This window comes from Bombus vosnesenskii, unplaced genomic scaffold (assembly GCF_011952255.1).
Source record: "Bombus vosnesenskii isolate JDL3184/JDL3185 unplaced genomic scaffold, Bvos_JDL3184-5_v1.1 scf7180000013316, whole genome shotgun sequence".
Lineage (NCBI taxonomy): Eukaryota > Metazoa > Arthropoda > Insecta > Hymenoptera > Apidae > Bombus > Bombus vosnesenskii.
Genome location: NW_022882962.1, coordinates 1,308,631 through 1,328,097, shown reverse-complemented (window position 1 = coordinate 1,328,097; position 19,467 = coordinate 1,308,631). Strand labels below are relative to the sequence as shown.

The 19,467-nt window shown below is 42.0% G+C and overlaps 2 protein-coding genes across 4 annotated transcripts in view; one reads left to right on the top strand and one right to left on the bottom strand.

The window, feature by feature from the left end:
• The window catches only part of LOC117235479 (heparan sulfate glucosamine 3-O-sulfotransferase 5), a 150,167-nt gene that overhangs the window by 18,694 nt on the left and 112,006 nt on the right, over positions 1-19,467 (bottom strand). The gene's annotated exons all lie outside the window — the stretch shown is intronic.
• On the top strand, positions 13,549-13,962 carry LOC117235602 (uncharacterized mitochondrial protein AtMg00820-like). The gene has a single exon (XM_033497784.1). It carries the CDS (start codon positions 13,549-13,551, stop codon positions 13,960-13,962), a length of 414 nt encoding a protein of 137 aa, XP_033353675.1.

Genomic DNA, 19,467 nt, shown 5'->3' with positions numbered 1-19,467 from the left:
AGAAAATCGATGAACTTTAATTATACAAATTGTATGTTCAAAAAAATGGAGTTCTACCACACGCGCGATTTCCTGTCTCAATTTTGTTTCTTAATGTTGAAGTGGTCATCACTTCTAAGAAAACTCTATATCTGGTCTTTCTAGTTTTCTCAAGCACTGAAACCATCGACAGCGTGTAGACAAAAGACTGCGACGAAGACAGACCATAAACAGTAGACAGGCGACGTTGGCTTCGGAGTTTTCAGTTATTGGGTGACACCAGCTCAAATTGTATTTTTACTTATAATTACACTTCTATTTAAATATATTTTCTACCTTACAATTTATCCACGAGTTTCTCTGTTTACATATCAAATAATCTCAACATTTAAACGTCTCGAAACGTTGCAAATTCTTTTCGTTTGCTAAGACACTACGATTGGAATACGAAGAAATAGCAATTTTATATGTTGGCAACGCGAGAAAAGTAAGATCGGAATATAAAAATTCGAGGATCGTAGCAGAGGTTCGTCGACGCTCTGATAGGAGATTCGCAGTACTTTGATTTCCATCGTATAAAAGAGTTACCATCGTCGCTGAAATTAATTCGAACGCGACGTTCTCGAAATCTTTGCGTTCGAACGAGCATCGGTGCACTGTAGATACATCAACGAAAATCAAAGGTTCCCCGAGAACGCAATTTCGCGTGGTAACGAAAGAGACGGGGACGAGGATGTGAAAAATCAAACGATCTCGAGGACAATTCGGAGCAAAGCCGTTGCGTTATTGCGGACGAAAATGAAAATCCACGATGACAGTGGTATAACTTTTCTCATTTTGCCGCGTGGCTGTTCGCGAGCCTGGCTTCCTGGCGAGAGACAAGAGCGAGAGTGCGTCGGTTGACACTGTCGCGATACTTATCGTGATACTTGTCATTGCGATGTATTCTTGGCAACTTTCAAATTTACGTTTCAAGATTACGCTATCGCGAATTACTTTGACCACGAATTTCCCTCGCAATTCTTTCCTTCCTTTCGTGTCACCGCCAAGCCTTTCTTAAAGTTTTCCCACTCTAGACGCACTCGCTACACATCCTGAATTCCCGAAGCCAGATGTACAGGTATATAAGACACAATAGAATCGTCGTCGCGTCGCTTCGAAATACAAATTATGAGAAATTTTCGCAGAACAGGCAATTCCAGGCACGAACGTGCATTTCGAGCCGCCCGAAAATATTCCGAACATAGCAGGGCATGCAAATTGCTATCCTCCATCGTTCGAAACAAAGCGAAAGAGAGAAGAAGAAAAAAAAAAAAAGAAAATATTCCCGAGAAAAGAAGGCGAATAAAAAGAGAACAGAGAAAAAAGAGACAGAGCGAGTAATGAAATTTGCTAGTTCGATACGTGCATCTTTACCGACTGAGCGAAAAACGCCACCCATTCTATTCCTGGGAATTCGACGAATCGTTCCGTTGACGCAAGAATGTCCACGTGCATCGCTCGTTCGTTATCTATTCATCGCGGTAATCGTATTGCGTATCGTGAAATTGGAGGGGAAAAAAATGGCAAGGAAAATCGACGCAATTTAGGTTAAAATAGCAGGAAGATTTCGAAACAATGGCGAACGAGAGCGAGTGGATTGTATAGGATAGCAATGACAGTGATTTACGTGGCTCCACTTAACCGGAACGTTCTCACGTGCAGCTATAGAGATCGTCGTGAATCGGCGGTGGCGAAGAACATCGCGATTCGAAGTGGAACTACGCGTTGTTGGAATTTTCACGCAAAACAACTTAATGATAACGACTAATCGTCTGTTGCGATAGTACGCGCACGTACGTGCGATAGTTTCGACGCGTATGCGACGTTTCGACTATTTTGGTTCTGAATTTGTTTGTTCCTTTCTTTTTTACGTCTAGCGAAACGTCTCAAAAGATACGCGGTAGAACAATTTTCAATTTCTCCTTTCCTCGTTTCCCATTGACTTTCCAAAGAAGAGAACATCGAAAGTATCGCGAGAAGGCGACAAGAGATAACAAATTATCGGTGGAATTTTTTAAGGAAAGCGACGCGCGTGCTGGCACGTAGACGTTGGCGAAGATCGGATTAAGCTCGCGCAGAAATTGTTTCTCGTCGATTCATCCATCTTACGAAACCGTTCGCTTTGTCAGCCATTGTGCTTCGTTAAAAAGCATATTCTGGCATCGATTAATCTCGCTGCCATTGCTCGTACCAAGAATAACGGAGACCCGTAACACGCATCTTCTCGGAAGTTCTTCGTCGAGAGAAAATGCTTTCGTAATTATAAGGAGAGACGACAATGCGAGCAAGATGATCCAGTTTAGAATACCTCTGATTAGGAGAATGATGAATGCGTTATCAGTGGAAGTTTGCATAATTGAAGAGCCTCCGCTTTGGCCTTCAGCTCGTTAGCGTTTAACACAACACTTGAAAATGGAAACGTTTTAATTGGAACGCTGGATTACTGCTCGCTTATTACGACCTTATTTATACGCGCGAAATTAATTCTCGAAAACGCGAACGAGTGGCGCGTCGCGGTTTCTTGCATTTATTATATCTACGTTGTTTGTATTTCTTTTTTATACCATCGTTCGAACCATTCTTTTCCGGCTCTTTTTCAATCTTGTTCTTTTTTTCCTTATTTTTTTTTTCTTTTTTAGAACATCGCTTTATGCTCGTGCCCGAGCGAATAAAACGCGAGATACCGTGTAATTAGCGATTTAAACATCAGCGAATGATTCCGTATGAAAATATAAATTTGTTCGTTTCGATCGCAAATTTACATTTATGTAAATGTACAGATTGGTTGAAATATTTGTAAAAAGTACGAGAGCTTTTACGCGAAACTGTAAAAATAAAACCACAAAAGTAATTAGAAACCCCTGTGTTTTCAATGGGAATCCTTTGCTTTTACATCGACGCTATCGAAAGAAAAAAGAAATTCCCTTCTCCACGACTGCAATATTCCCGTGTCTTTTATTTTCTTTGGTAAATACTACGTGTCCGTAGATTTTCCTGCGTTCTATCAATGGCTCCTACAATGGAATAAAACCATTTTCGATGGTAAAAGGATCTTAACCATTCTTTTGTCCCGCTGTGTGAGCCACGCTCGGCTATTTCATCGTTGCAGAGGAAAAATTATATCTTCGAAAATTCGGACGCGTAACGAGCCCCTGGTAATAGAAAAATTAACTTCCCGGTTGGAAGAAACTCCGGTAAACGTTACGAGTGAAGAGAGTAACTTTGAGAATAACTTTGCAAAATGAGCTTTTGAAAAGCTGTCAAACTACAGCCAGTTCTTTGAGAATCGTATCTGTCCTGTGGAGGATTCGTTTTGGAAATGACAGATTCGCGACTGGGAATGGCCAGTCGGAAGGAAAAATTCCAAGCTGAAAGCGGCGTTAAGCGATCGTCGTGTCGGCGCCAGTTTGCAAACAAGCACGATGATGATCGATACCTGGTGCGAGTTATGCCTGTCCAACTTTCTTTATCGATGTTCGTATCATGCGAAGGAACGTGCGACGATTCTTTCGAAACTACCTTCTGATTCCCAGCTTCTCGTTGTCTTTTCTTCGATCCAGTTTAACGAGGGTTAACACCGACGATACGCAAACTCTTGTTCGGATTTTTCGAATTTCTTCGAGTACGCGAGTTGCATTTTTTTTTTATCGTATTTATGCATACCAAGACTACGAAACGTTTATAAAACGAAAGTCTGCGTAGCAAGCGTCTGGACGATAAAATAAAAGTTACAAGGGAAGGTCTCTCGTAAATTCAACAAATTATGAAACTTTGAAGATACGTAGACGATATATGTATCTCTCTCCTTTTTTCTTTTCACTGTCCAAACTCGCTGTGAGAGGGTGAAACTTCTCTTTGACCCTTGAAAATACCGACTATTTCACGATCTTGCGGTGTATTCGCGAAATTATTTATGAAATGTATTTAACTTATTTGCATCATGACCCTACTTAAGAGGACTGGTCGGTCGTAGGTGCAGTAAATGACATCCGAATTCTTCACGGAGTTTATCGAAAATTTACTGTTCAAAACGATCGGTAGACAGTGTTACCTCGCAAACATCGCATCTTACATTTTTTTATAACAGAGGAAAAAAGTGAAATTTATTTATTTAAAAAAGAATTATTTAGATTGAAATGGAAATAAAAAGAAGCAGTCGCAGCGCGCGTTATAATCCGCGCTTCGATGCAAATAGGTTAAGATCGCGAGATCGATGAATCGGTGGACGAGGTTCTCGAAACAGCGATAAACCGTAGCGATTGAGCGAGAGAGGCGCCTCTGTCTTTTACATACGAAAAACACGCTTTCCATTCTCGATCTACCGATCTTTCGCACCACGTTCCAACACGAAACGAGAAAGGAATTTTCTTGGAATTTTTCCTCGTGTAGAACCGTTTCACCCTGTGTCACGAAAGGTCTTCGGAAACAAGAAGAACGCGAGAACAGAATCGATACATCGAACAGCGGAGAGGTTAATGATGCACAGTGGAATGAAAGCAAGGATGTAGGGCGTGGGTGTGCGATCGTTTCGGCGATGTAACACACGACATTCTTCCGCTTGCATAACGTCCACGGCCGTTTCCAGACGGTATTGTAAAGGCCGTACGGTTCCTCCGGCACGATCAGGTCGGTTTTCACCGCCTCCCGCTGCCATCATCCCCGACATGCAACACAGAACACGCAACATTCGCCCTCGTGTTTTTTCCTCCGGGATCAATCGACTTCCGCGGGAAGATGATTACGGGTTTCCTCTTTCTTTCGATCTTCGTGCAATTTACGAGAATTTTTTCAACCCCTCCACGATACGCTGTCTCGTGGAATTTAAGCCTCCCATGCCGATCATTTCTGGATCGGACTTTTTACAAGTTTTCACGGTTTCGTCTAGCAGAGGGTACAGGTTCTTCAATTTTCTTCGACTACTTGGTAATAAATGACGTTTTTTCGAAGGTTGTAACGTCTGTTGAAATAAACGCGTAGTACCCTGGAGAAAAGCAGCAGGTCGAGTAAATGCAGCCTGGTATTAGTTTTTAATCGTTGTAAGTGCTACCTTGAACATAATCCTCTATTGCAGCGGATTATTCTTTCACGGTAAACTTAGCTTTCCATATTTTATTCGCGTATTTGTACTCGCGTTTCTTTCTCCCTCTATGAACGGCGTACGTACAATTTGTAACACGAGTTGCTCCGTTCCATGAAATATTTAATACATATATAACGTAGCTGGAAACGTGTCGTTTGTTTTCTAGAAAAACTCGCGGTACGATACTGAAAACGTTACGATACTTAAAGTTCGTAGTTTGCCACATTGTTTTGAAATATTTATCGCCAAAGAGTGTATATCCTAACAACATCGCGGTAATTCTAAGAACTTCTCGTACGATTCAAGTGGGAGTTTTTGAAAAATACGAACACGAGAGAAAAGCATATACACTGGCTAATCTTACGCATTTTACTTATTTTATTTTCCATCAACAACGTGCCGCTTGTTATTTCCATTCTCGATAACGCGTTATACTGCTGTACCTTTTGAATAGATTACAATTATTCCTCTACTTTATCGAACATACGTATTCCGTGTGTACGCGATATTTACACACAACTCTACAACTTAACGAATCAATTTATCATAAATAAACGGCAACAAATAACGCGCGTTATTTTATTCCGTTTTATACGTCGAGCAATAATACACCTCATTTAGCACCTTCAAAACTCACGATCCAACGCAACTATTTATAAAAGCAATTGTTTCCTCCGATTCACGAGTGCCTAATCACAAAGGAACAACAGGTAGAACTTACAATCAACAAACAATTATTATTATAAATGAAATCTAACGATTATCGTTAGAACACGCGAGTATCGTGGAACGTGAGCGAACGACAGCAGCAGGAAGTGCCTGTCGAAATTTTGCAGAGATGGTAATCTTTTTATTTCTCCCTATCTTTTCACCTTTCATATCGTGTTAACATTTGCAAAAACCAACCTAACTGAAATTGTTCCACTTTTAATAACTTTGAATTCGGTAATTATACCGAGTCTCCGATTAAGAGACAATCTGATTAAACAGGTTAAAATTCATATCCCGTCGGATATTAACATCCGGAGCGGTTCTAATTAATGAAAAATTGGGACGCGAGGAAATTGAAAAGGGAAGTTCTCGGCTCGAAGGAATTGGCCTATCGTGCTGCCTCGAGGGAAAAGCTCTCGAGCTATTCTTATTTCGCTTGATTTAAGAACGTTTCCAGGAACATTATTCAAACCCTAAACTGGAAACGCTATCTAACGATCGCTAATGTATGCGGCTTGTTTCATCGTGCGCGCCGCTTTTCAACGTGTTAAACGCTCTGCCATGGAACGTTACTCGCGCGATGCGCCTCGAGCACGCGAAACTCACGGCGCAACTTTTTCTTCTTTCGTACGTTCCAATCGCTGTCTAAACTTTCGTCCTTCGTCGGCCATCCACCGATCCGCCTTTCGTCGCAGCTTTCCAAAAATTGAGAAACCCCGTTCGTTTAAATCTGATCGATCGATCGACATTTGCATAGTTCTATCTTAAACTTTTTAAAGTGAAAGTCTATCTTTGCAATTTTTTAGACCCACGCGATTCCTCGGCCAATCAGGATAATTCCATCGAACGTATACGAAAGTAACGGCAGTTTCTGCAGATTGGAAATATTCAACTCAACAATCGACACGATATCAATTAACCGTAAACGGATAATTACGAACTTCAATCAAGTAATAGCAGATTTTGTAGGTTGAAAATGTTTGACGAAGCAACTGACAGGATATCGACTAGCTATAAATAAATAAATCGAAACTTCAATTATAATAAAGGCAGCGCAGGTATTGTATTATTTAATCGAGAAATATCGTTCGTCTAAATTTTATCAACAACGTATATCGATTAATATTTGCATCGTACTAATTGCTAGCAGTTAATAACGTAGTAATTGAAAATAACAAGTCCATTATCAAAGTAGACAGGTTCCATTCGAACGAAATATACGTAATTAGTAGAATATGAATTAATTAAGGAGCAATTGCCAGTGATTGTTAATATCACACGGGCGTCTCTTACTTCGTCTAGGGAATTTCTATTATTTATTCCAATTTACCAAGTATAACCAACTTAATTTCCATCTAAAGTCTATTAAAATCGTGCACGCTAAATATAATTACCATAAATACATAATGCGGTATATTTGTGGTTTCTCGGACTTTCGTTCGTGTTTTCAATAGCACGTCGCCGAAACGTTCTATGTCAGTCGTATCGATAATACATCAAGCTCGAAATAGCATTTCTCCACCCTTCGCAATCTCTAATCTCACATTTTCTAAATGAACGAGCGTTCCTGTAAAAATTTCAGAATCGTTTCTCGGTAAACGTACCATCTGTCCAGTGAGTTGTGCCCCGTAGAAACGCGCCGGAACGTTCGCAAAACGTGCTGTTAGAAAGCTAAAAATCCGGAATACGCGCCAGCTCGTACTTTTGAATTTTACTCGAATAAGATGTCGACGAGAGAATTGTAGAGACGAATATTCCGTAAGCATGGATTACAAGATTAGACCGATCGTAGCAGATCGAAATTTATTATATCTTCCTTCGATAGTAACGTTCCACTTTAAAGGAGCCAGGTTGTTTCGAAACTAAACCACCAGGAAGTTTCAGAACGACCTAATATTCAAGTTCTTCTTTGGTTACGGAGGAGATTTCGAACGAATGAAACTCGATACAGCAGTTAATGTGTATCGTGTTAAAACGTTTCGCTCTTTTCCTTATTTGAAATGGTGAAAACTGGCGCTGCTCGTTGGAAGAAGCACCGCCACGGCGTTGCGTGAAACCGCACTGGTTCCACAACGAAAGTTACTTTTTAGCGCGCCGTACAAGCGAAAGCAAAAAGAGTTCGGCTCGACGAGAACGGTTCGATCGTTTTCCAGGGTTTGAATAGCTACTTTAAAGCCGTAATGTTCGATGTGCCCGGAACACGCGAAATTTGTGGAAAGTTTTGCTATCCACGGCCGATCTACGTCGAACCGGATCGATAATTTCGAAGAAACTTCCAGCCACGTTGTACATATCTATGGAAACACGGCTTTTCAAACTTTTCAAAATATATGGCTGAACCTCATTTTTCTATGTACGCTTTTCGTGCTCTATCTTCTATGTCATATATACGTATACATAATTAATCTTTTCTTCAATTTCTCGGATATTTTCACGAAAATGACCGTGAACGATATTTTCTAGATATTCTAATTTTCGCCGACCGTATTTTTGCTGGTCGACACGGACGAATTTTATATATCTGCCGGTGCCGCGATACATTCAAATATACCACGCCATAATATTATCTTTAACTTTTGTAAAATATCATATTGTATTTGCGCACGTTTTTCTAACAAAGTTATTTAAAACATCGACGAAGTTTCTTCGCTGTAAAGAATTTATCTTCTTTTAATCGTTCTAAAAAATTGAATACAAATGAGACTCGTCACCGATAACCATCGTGGTAGTCAACGTGTTAAGCGTAAACGTAACGCGAATGATTTCAAAAAAGAAAGAAGCGGAACATCAATTTTATTATTCTTTGCTCGAACAAAATGTCAACCAGAGAATGGTGTACGTCGCTAAATCGTTTACAATTTGCTCACGATTATAAAGCTGGGATCTTGATAGCAGGTTGAAATTTATCTTCTTTTATCGAAGGGTCAACTTATATGCTGGACCAATGGAGAGCGGGTATTACCAAGATAAGCAAGCATTTGTCTGGAAAGTAACGTTCCCGTGGATAAATGTTATCGTAACTTGAGAAAACTTCAGGTCTGCAGATAAAATTTTCAATGACCGTCCTTTTATGAAATATCATTTTCCCACTAACGCCGAAAATGAAATAAATTCCTATTTTCTATACGAAATTCCTATAAAAAGGATAAGAAATTGTTTTTTCGACCAATCGCGGGGAGACGCAATCGCCAGGGAACACGTCAACGAGAGTCGTAAATTCTCGTTACGATTATAATAATCGACATCACGAGTTGATCGATCCCCTGATTTCCGTCAAGACAAGAGGAGTGGTTAAGATACTATAACGTTGCTATTAACAGAGTTATAAAAGTTATATCTCTGACACTTATGAGGTACACTGTTGAGTATGTATACGTTAAGTAAATGATTGATTTAAGGAGAGTAACCCGGTAATGACTTGTTGACTATTCTAACGACGAAGAATAAGTAAGTTACAGTGCCGATGCTGTATTGGAGAAAAGCTAGCGATGGGTGTGTCTAGCGTACGGCATCATTGGATTTGTTCATGACATTTTTGGTCAGGAAAGTGAGAACAGTATACGTTGTTTCTGATTGGATAAACGAAGGTTGGTGGACTAGGAAGGGTCTTAGCCGCCCTCGATAGAAAGTTGCTAATGGGAAGCATCGTACGTGAGAAAAACTAACTTTCCCGTGTCAAGCCGTAGTAGACAATAATCTTTAGAAAATGATTTAGAAACAAAGATATTTGTTCGGTCTGAAGGACCTTAGCTAGCAAATTACTGAGATTTATCATGGGTCCTTAAGACTATCGAGGATACGCAGTAAGGATGAGCGGACATCTGGTTCCCGTCTGGCCCGCGGTGCGTGGCTTGGTCTAGGTAGAGTGTCACCCGACGTAACAGAAATGTTAATTCGAAGAACGAAATGTCTTTGAATAAACGTAACCTGCATATCAAGTACGAAAAATCTTCCAAGATAAGTAACACCTCTCGCGAAAGATCTACTAAGGATACGATGCTTTATAGTCATGGTAATCAAAAATACAAGGTTGCGAACTCGCTGCTGTTTCCTCAAGATTATCGAGAACTTTTTACTCGAGACTTTGCTGTATACTTATCGTGAAACCTATAAAAACAGCGCAACGTACAATGAAGACAAAAGAAATTACTATTTGTTGGAATATTCGAGAAAATGGCTCGTAAAATATATAGTTCACCGTATACGTTATCCAGTTTTATTTACTTAAAGTTACCAGCTCGTAATCGGCCTGTAACAACTCGGCGAAACAATCGTAACGCGAGCAGCAACCTCCTAAAAATAATCTTTCGATCTGTGGAGAAGGAAAAAAAAATTCACGAAAATATGTCACCGCGTCGGGAATACGTCGCGAGTTCAGCGGAATAATAGTTGGCGTGTTATCGATTCCGACGACTCAAGATCGAAGGTTATTCTTACGTTTTAAAATTGTTTCTTCGTACCCTTCGAAGTGGCACGCGCCTTCGTTGCTTCAGTGTCGCGATCGAGTATTCTTGACACAATTTTCAGGTCACCGTTGTCATTATCGAGTGCACCCTCGATTCATCGTTCGTTGTGCGAGAACCTAGGTCAAGCGAGGCTATAAAAATGATAACTATGAGACAATACGTTCTCCAAGATGACATTGAACTTCTCGAAATACCTTCCTTTGTCTGCCAGCTATCCGTGAACGTTCTATCTGGAATTCTTTTACGAGCAACACCTGGCTGCGATCGAGTATCGGAGAAATATACAGGGTGCGTATATTCAACTATACTTGATAGATTTTCAAAGTCGATTTTCTCGTAAACTAGGCCTTAAATGAAAAAATTCCATTCCATATTTTGTTCTTATTTTTTCATAAGGAATCAACTCGTGTCCGCTTGTACATGTTATTCGGTCGCACCCTGTATATAGATTTCCGAATAAAACGGATTGGCAGCTGTTGGGTTTCGGTTAAAGGCTATCGGAAACGCGTATGGCTAAACTCATCGTTAACGTATGATTTCTATAGGAAAATAATTTGAACAGACGTTTCGCAGTGTCGCGTAAAACGTAGGTCGCGCGAAACGAACATTTCTCAATCGTTTTTATCTCGACATACTCGCGGTTCTTCGGGTTTCAGTAGTAGGTTGCGCATTCTTCCGACGTTTCGTGAACGTTCCAGTTCGCTTCTCTTCAGGTGCAACTGTTCTTTTTTTAGGTCTGCCCTGAAACTGTTTCTTTTTTAGGTCTACCCCGCGAAGAAACGAATTGCCGCCGTTCACGAAACGTCGAAACAAAGCGTACCGTACTACTGAAACCTGTTTCACCTGAAACCGTTTCTCCTTCAGGTCTGCCCTGAAAAAGCGAATTGGAATGTTCACGACGTCGGAATAAAGCGCAACGTACTACTGAAAACACGATCGAAAATCCGAGGACCACAAATGTGTACGTTTTACGAAAGTTTCAAATTCGATCGAGATCGAAAAGATTTAAATCTAACGACGCTCGCGTATATTTCGATAATATCTTCCGAATTCTATCTTTATAATCTTTTCTGAGAAAAAAAGAAAAAGAAACGTTAGAAAAATAGAAGGTTTTTAGTTCGAATGCGACGATTTTTCTGCTCGAGGTCGCTCTGTGTAACAACGTAAATGCAGAACAGTAAAACGAATCTGATATTGAACGAGACTGGAAAGGTAACGATGAAATAACGTGACGACACAAAATACGATCCTCGCAACACTTTTACAGAGTAGGAACGTACGAGTTCTTTTTGCGGTTAATGCGCAAAAGATCGCAGCAATTTCAGAGAAAATACACGGTGCTGTAGACACGCATACTCTGCAGAACAGAATTTGAATCGCGTAATTTTGCGCCTCCCACCGGTCTCTCTCTTTCTCCGTTTCTCTCAAACCCAGACGTGTTCGCTAACAAACAGAGCTAATTTGCTTCTTCTCGCGCATTTCACCCGTACTAATGAACTCGATATTGCTTTGAAGCCACGTTTTTCTAAACACTATTATTCCATTGTTTTATACATTATTGTTTTACACATACGTTGAGAATAACACGCGAAATAAGGCAAAACGTTTCATCTAGACATTTTCTATGAAATAAAATGCACGCCATAGAAACGTAAGCAAGGCAAGGCAAGCAATCAACAATAAATAATTTCAGAAATTTCAAAACGCGAAGGATTTGGAATACAGACGCGCGTTTAGATCAACGGAGTCAGTAATCGGAATGTTCGTTAAAATCGTACGAATCGTTATACAGTCTGCTATAGAAACAAGTGGATAGACGTTAGAAGTGGGTATCGACGAAATTCAATCGAAACGATACTATTGTTTTTGTTGAAGTGGTTACCACTTATAAGAAAACTCTATATATGGTCTTTTTAGTTTTCTCAAGCACTGAAGCCATCGACAGCATGTAGACAAAAGACTGCGACGAAGAATTTTCTGCCTTACAATTTATCCACGAGTTTTCTCTGTTTACACATCGAATAACCTCAACAGCAATGAAGTGTGTCACCACAGTGTGTACGAGGGATGAGGCTATCGGTACACATGATGATGGGGACGTTATATTCAATTCAAAGGTAGGAGACAATGTGTACTGCCTAGAGACAATACCACCTGAAAGGCATGTAGCAAACGTTTTCGTGGAGAACGATCAGGAGAAGCCTGTGAAAGATGACGAAGACATTGAGGTCATTGAAGCGAAGGCATACAAAAGTATCATGGCATGAGAGATTAGGTCACCTGCATGGAAATGCGATGAGGAAAATCCCTGTAAGTAGCGTGAAGAAGGACTCGAGGAAACACGAGGAACTATGCGGAGTCTGCGTGAAAGGAAAAATGATCAAAGTACCATTTCCGAGGACAGCTCACCACATGTGTCAGCGCCCTTTAGAGATTGTTCACATTAGTGGCAGAATTCAATGCAAGTCGCTAGGCGGAGGTAATTATTTTGTGACTTTCATTGATGATTTCTCTCGTTTCATGTACGTTAGGATCATCAGTAGGAAGAGCGAAGTACTTAAGTGTTTCAAAGAATACCAGATGGAAGTGGAGGCTTTACGCCAGTCCAAAATAAGTACCCACCAAACGGAGGTGAGTACACAGGGGAATATTTTGAAAATTACCTGAAAGAGAAAGGCACCTTACACAGGAAGACCGTCCCTAGGAACCCTGAGCAAAATGGGATTTCCGAACGAGCAAACAGAACCCTGGTTGAGATGTCTAGATGTTTACTCATCCAATCGGGGCTCCCTGACTATCTGTGGGGGGAAGCTGTGAACACGGCATGTCACATAAGAAACCTATGCCCATCCGCTGCTATCGGAGACAAGATCCCACTGGAATTATGGAAAGGTAAGGGATGTGACATCCAAGGAGAGATCAACAGACTGAGAGTATTTGGGTGCAGAGTCTGGTACCTGAGAAGTCCAAGCGGAGAAAAATTCGATAGCAGGGCAGATGAGGGGATATTCGTAGGATACGACAGGCAGGTCAAAGGCTATAGGATTTACCTGCCACAGACCAAGAAAGTAATAATATCTTGTCATGTCAGGTTCGAAGAGAATACGTTTCCCTACAAGAATGTTAAGATGGAGACGAGCAATATAAAAAGGAGGTCCTCAGAATGGATATGGGACGTAGAAGATTTTGAACTTGGATCTTGGAGTTGACCGGACTGACGTCGAAACACAAAGTGATGGCGAAAACGATGAAGGGGAGACTGACTACTTCATGGACAATTTAACGAGTGAGTATAATCCGGGGGAGGCTGTGAGTGCATCGATTGCTCCCAGGAGGTCGGCAAGATTACATAAACCAAAGACATATGATAGTTGCGCTCATACTGCGACCGTTTGCAAAACTCAAAGCATGTGTGTACCTGTGAATGTGTACGAAGCCCTGAGGGGGCCAGATGCTCAAAAGTGGACTGATGCAATAATGAAGGACTCAGACAATCTAAAAAGTAAAGATGTGTGGGACATTGTGCAAAGGCCCTTGAACAGAAACGTTATAGACTGTAAGTGGGTGCTTGCAATAAAGAGGGACCCAGATAGGTATAAGGTTAGGCTTGTAGCTCGGGGATTCTGGCAGAAACCTGGAGTAGATTACTCAGAAACATTCTACGGGTTATGTCCGTTCACCTAATACGGGTTATGCCCGTTCACCCAATACGGGTTATGCCCGTTCACCCAATACGGGTTATGCCCGTTCACCTAATACGGGCTATGCGCGATCATATAATACGGGCTATGCCCAACGGGGCTATGCCCGACTGGGGCCATGCCCGGTGGGGCTATGCCCGACACGGAGCATGACGGGCGGGGCTAAGCCCGACACGGGCCATGCCCGATACGGGCTGTGCCCGACTTTGGCTATGCCCGACTGGGGCCATGCCCGACTGGGGCCATGCCCGGTGGGGCTATGCCCGGTGGGGCTATGCCCGATGGGGCTATTCCCGATACGGGCTATTCCCGATACGGGCTATGCCCGACACGGGCTATACCCGACGGGGCTATGCCCGATGGGGTTATGCCCGATGGGGCTATTCCCGATACGGGCTATTCCCGATACGGGCTATGCCCGACACGGGCTATACCCGACGGGGCTATGCCCGATGGGGTTATGCCCGATGGGGCTATTCCCGATACGGGCTATGCCCGGTGGGGCTATGCCCGGTGGGGCTATGTCCGACAGGGGCTGTGCCCGATCATCTAATACGGGTTATGTCCATAGTTGTAGGTTAAAGGGTTAAGTATGTTATCTTTTACATCCAAAGAGCTGGCTTCTCCCGATATAAGAATTGCATTATAAAATGAAGATAAAAGTGCAAATAATCATAAACATTTTATTTCATGGATAAAGCACGAAACCTCAACAGTTTTATTTATTAAAATAATTAAAAATAAACACGTTCACGTAAACAAGTCGTATTTAACGAAACATGCTCCTTGATATCCGTTTCCACTACGTGTCTACCAATTTTTCTCTACGACTCTGTGTCGCGATTCTTTGTGCAGTAATTTACAACTAAATCGGATAAACGCGCGTTACGCAGAATGGCGCGCCAAGCATTTCCTATGTTCTTTTTATTGTTCGCGACAAGGGTGACTTTAAAGTTTCCACGAGGTCGAGCCATTTTGTTCGGAGAAAGGCTCGGAACGAACGTGACACGTGCGAGGAATTTTTCACGCGTCGTGCTTATACCAGATACATTCGCATTGAACGCGTTAAACTTTTGCCATTCCTTCGTAACTCATCGCGAAAACAAACTTGGGTCAAGCACGTTGCCCTAATTTTCCTCCACGACTTCAACGGGCGATCGTTAAAATTTCGTTCGCGGCCTCTCTATGTATCATCGACGCATCGTTTACCTTTCACCGTAATTTCATCGCCCGCGAATCCTTCGATAGATAATCGTAGATAGAGTACGGTAGATCCTCGTTTACACCAACGTCGAGGAACGAACGGTTTGTATAACCGTGGAATTTATGTAACAAGTACCCAGTGTTCCTTCTCGTTACCGATAATTTTTTCTTCAAACACGATCCAACCGAGACGATTCACAAACGGTTAAACGAATAAGCGACGTATTATAGTTTGGAAAAACAAGTTGCGCCTGTTAACTTTCCGAAAGTTAGTTACGAGTTAATCGTACATCGGCTAAAGGCTGGTTCAGACACGGCCGTGTAGTTTAGTGAAGTAGCTGGTAAAGCCGAATTTACACTGTTCGCTTTGGAGGATGAAACGAGGATGAAGGCAACGTTATCATCAAACTGTGTAAATCCGACTTTACTTGCTACTTGACTAAACCAGCCTTAAAGGCTAGAGGGCTAAGGTCACCACCTCGTTGTCTAAACCACGCGCTATACCATCCTAACTCATTTACGTGTATAACTTTGAATTTGCAGGTAATGAGTAATAGAAATACCGTAAGAGCGTAAGAGACTATTGCGTGTTAAATGTCAGTTCTCGACGTTATCCTCGTATCACGTGGAAGTAAGGTTCTACACGTTTACTAATCGCGCGCGTTTCCGCCTGTTCCGTGGTTTCCAACAACGCATTATCCTCGGAACGTGATTACTCGACAATATTTTCTCACTTTCCACCGCTAAGAAGAATTTGAAAGGACTACGTTCTGAGGCGAGAGGTGGTGCCACGTAAGGGCTTTAAAGTCGGTCCTCGAGAACACGGCTAAATCAGGCTTCTAGCACGTATTCGAAAAGCGATAGGAAAAGCACGTCAGGCACGTTTAATTAAACGTGGAGCATGTCGAACGTGAAAACGCAATGGAAGGTGAACGTAGCCGTGAATAAGGAATTTTTAATAAATTTTATCTCCATCTTTGGAACTCGATATAGATATATTACGAATACAATTATACGATAAAAATTCAACTCGTACATTCGTTATCGGAATAACGACGAACGTATAACGTGTTCATTCGCTTTCGTTATAGACCGACCTTACTTTTTCAGATCAGTTTCAAATTTTACCAATATAGCCACGATAGTAGTCGCGTCTCGTTACAGTACTAATGAGACTTCAAGATGTTTCGTATAGCATGTACGTAAAAAGTTTCTACGAGTGTTGGAATAATTTCGCGAATCGCTGTAGATAGAACAGAGAGCTGGAAAGATGATTAGGCAAATCCGATCGTTTATTCCCGATAGAACCCTACACGATCATAAAGATAAGCCAAAGACATCAGATACACGAACTCATGGTCGAGTGACACCACGCTCAAGAAATTCTCGAGACACGTTAAAATTTGTCGTTTCGTCTGATCTGATATCTGTGTTAACCTTTATTCCTATGCAAATTAACGTGGTTGACGACGATCTCGTTGGGTTGCCACGACAGAAAAATTGAAATAATTAAAATGAGAAAAGGAGCGCGTGACGTTGAGCGATGGAGAGCAGTGCTTACCTTGCTCGTGTGCAGTTCCGCTAGTCATATTTCCAACTCTTGCACGTTACACGCAACAAAGAGGGATGCATCTCGAACTTAAGTCGAAAAAGTTTGAGATTGGCCGATTCTCCCAAGGACAGACACGTCCTCCGCTAACTCGATCCCCCTACAACCTTTTTCTTCCAACGCTTTTCACGAAGAGGAAGGTTGGAGGGGGCGAGGTGCGCAGCCACTTTTCTCTCTGGCTGCCATGGCTGGGAGGATCGTCGAGCAACGCAAAGGCCAAGTGTCGCGGCCACGCTCTACCCTTGTGCATCGATTACATCATTCTTCACCTCCGCCCTTCCCGTGCCAACCTTCCTCGACCCATGTGTCCCACGCGAGGTCGAATGCAATCACGACCAAAGCCAGTCGCGGTTCAACAGCGTCAAAAGAATCGACCGAAACGATTCGTTGAATAACGAATCCGTATTTGTCAACTCCGTCTCGTTCTCGTTCTTCCCGCGTTAAGCCAAAGATCGAAGATCAGAGTTTAAACGAAACGTAGAAACTCGTTCTCGATGATCGTTACTGGACCAGAGTGAGCCGAACTGTTATCGTTCGTGAGGCTTCCATTTGTTACATTTAATAAACTGCAAAATATAAACGTCCAACAGAAGTTTCGAAGACAGTTGGAGGATATACCGAGGGCTGAAAGTACAGGACGTAAGGTCGGAGAATCGAAAAGTAGAGGGTAACTTTGATGATCAATGGATGAGATAGGGTCCAGGGTTCACGGACGAGGAATAACTTAATAAGCAAGGGAGAAGCTTATTATTTATCGAAATAGCAATTTCGTACATTCGCTGTTAATGTAAACCATGTAAAACTAAACTATCGAAGTTGGTACACAAGAACGTTAACTAACCGTACAAACTATTCCGTCAGCTCGACGATAATTGGATTAAACGATCTTAATTTATCACGGTTCATTACCGTTTTACCGAAAAGAAATCAGCCATTTACTCTAATAAGCTCCAGTAGCAATCCTAACTCTTGGAATATGTACGTACGTACGTAGAATCCTCGGGAGACTGTCGTGTGTCGTGATGGGACATTAGCGAAACAATGCAGTCAGGTATATCGTCGCTATTTGGCAGCGGTGATTCTCCATTCAAACGACAGGATAAAGGTTAAATGGCAGGGGTTTCGACTGCGCGCATTCGTATAGTCGTGTTACGTAACACGTCGGGGAGAAACGGAGGCGCATCGCGTATGTACGGCCAGATCGAACTACGTTGGCTAAAAGATTCAGCCTGCTCGATAGCTTTCATTATTCGGTTCACGTGACGGCATAGAAACGCGAAAAAATAGGTTATGCATACTGACGGGTGAAACGCTGAAAGCGTCTGTGAAAACGCGGACGTCCATCGACGAGCAAGCGCAGGGTTATGGCCCCGTATCGGGCGTTTGTTATTGTTAACGTTGACAGCCTCAGCCAGAACTGATCGCGCCAGCTACCCGGTCCCGTTCCCCACCGATGAAGATTTATTAATCGACCTTGAACGCGCCTGCTAACCGAGCCGAGAATCAGAAAATAGGAGGATACAGGGGAATCGAGGAAAACGCCAGTCAGCGAGGAATATCCGTCGGTGATTTTTCTTCCTCGTTTTTATTCTCCTTTTTTCAGCGATATTTTAAATCGGAAAAAATCAGCCTCTCCTCGAAACGTAATACGCACATATATCCGTAAAATATAATAACACGTCTAGGAAACTGCACTTGAGAGAAAATTTCTTTCTTTGCTGATCAACTTGACTAGGAGATATTGGCCCGCCGAGGTAAGGAAATTTGTCGTGTTCCTGAAATCTCTTACGAACAGCCGCGAGGTAAAAGTAAAGGAAGATACATCGTTATATTTGTATCGCGCTCGTCGTATTTCTTTTGCGAAACAAGGGCGACGTTCTAATATCTACGAGATATCGTACGATATAGAAACAAGCTCTATTCGATGTACGTATTTATCGTAGCATCGTGGCCAGTATTCCACGCGTAGGTACGTTTCTAGAACGATATGTTTTTCGAAATATTGGAGGGAAGGACGCGAGGCGAGGGAAGATCGATGGTTCGACGTTGGCGACGAAAAGATATTTGACGAATCACGACATTTTTCGCCTACAGGTACAAAAATGTTTGACGGGCAGCGAAACATATTTTACGTGCGAGAAGTTCCACCATGGACAAAAATTTCAGAGCCCAAGAGATTTGAAACGTAGAATTGCTGGCGAATGTATATCTATACCTGAATCCTCGTGAAACTTTCTACGAATTGTAACTATGGAGCAACATTTCCGGCACACTTTAGCAGAAACTCGACTCTCTGAAGAAACTCGGAAGCTACAGGCAAAATGGAAGAGATTCGAAGAAACTTCCGTCGAACCGAAATATTTCAAAATAGCGAGCATACTCCTCGACGATGTCGGTCGATTAATTGCAGGCAGGGGCCGATGTTTAAAATACAGAGACGCGCGAATGAGGTTAATGTCCGCACGAATTAACTTTCATGTCTGCTGAGATCTTTCAGTCTTTTACGTCTCACACTCGCTTTTATTTCAACAGAGAGGAAAAAAGAACCTTCGAGGTTCTCTCATGCTGTAAGAAAATCTTTGGCACAAAGTTGAAACGAGAAGTCGCACGTAACAAGAAAAATTCTTCCTCAGTTTCCTCGAATTTGAAAAATTTTCTAACGATGAAAGCATACGA

What these genes read in the sequence shown, in the direction of transcription:
- LOC117235602 (XM_033497784.1), top strand. Translation starts at nt 13,549, where the DNA reads ATGGACAATTTAACGAGTGAGTATAATCCGGGGGAGGCTGTGAGTGCA.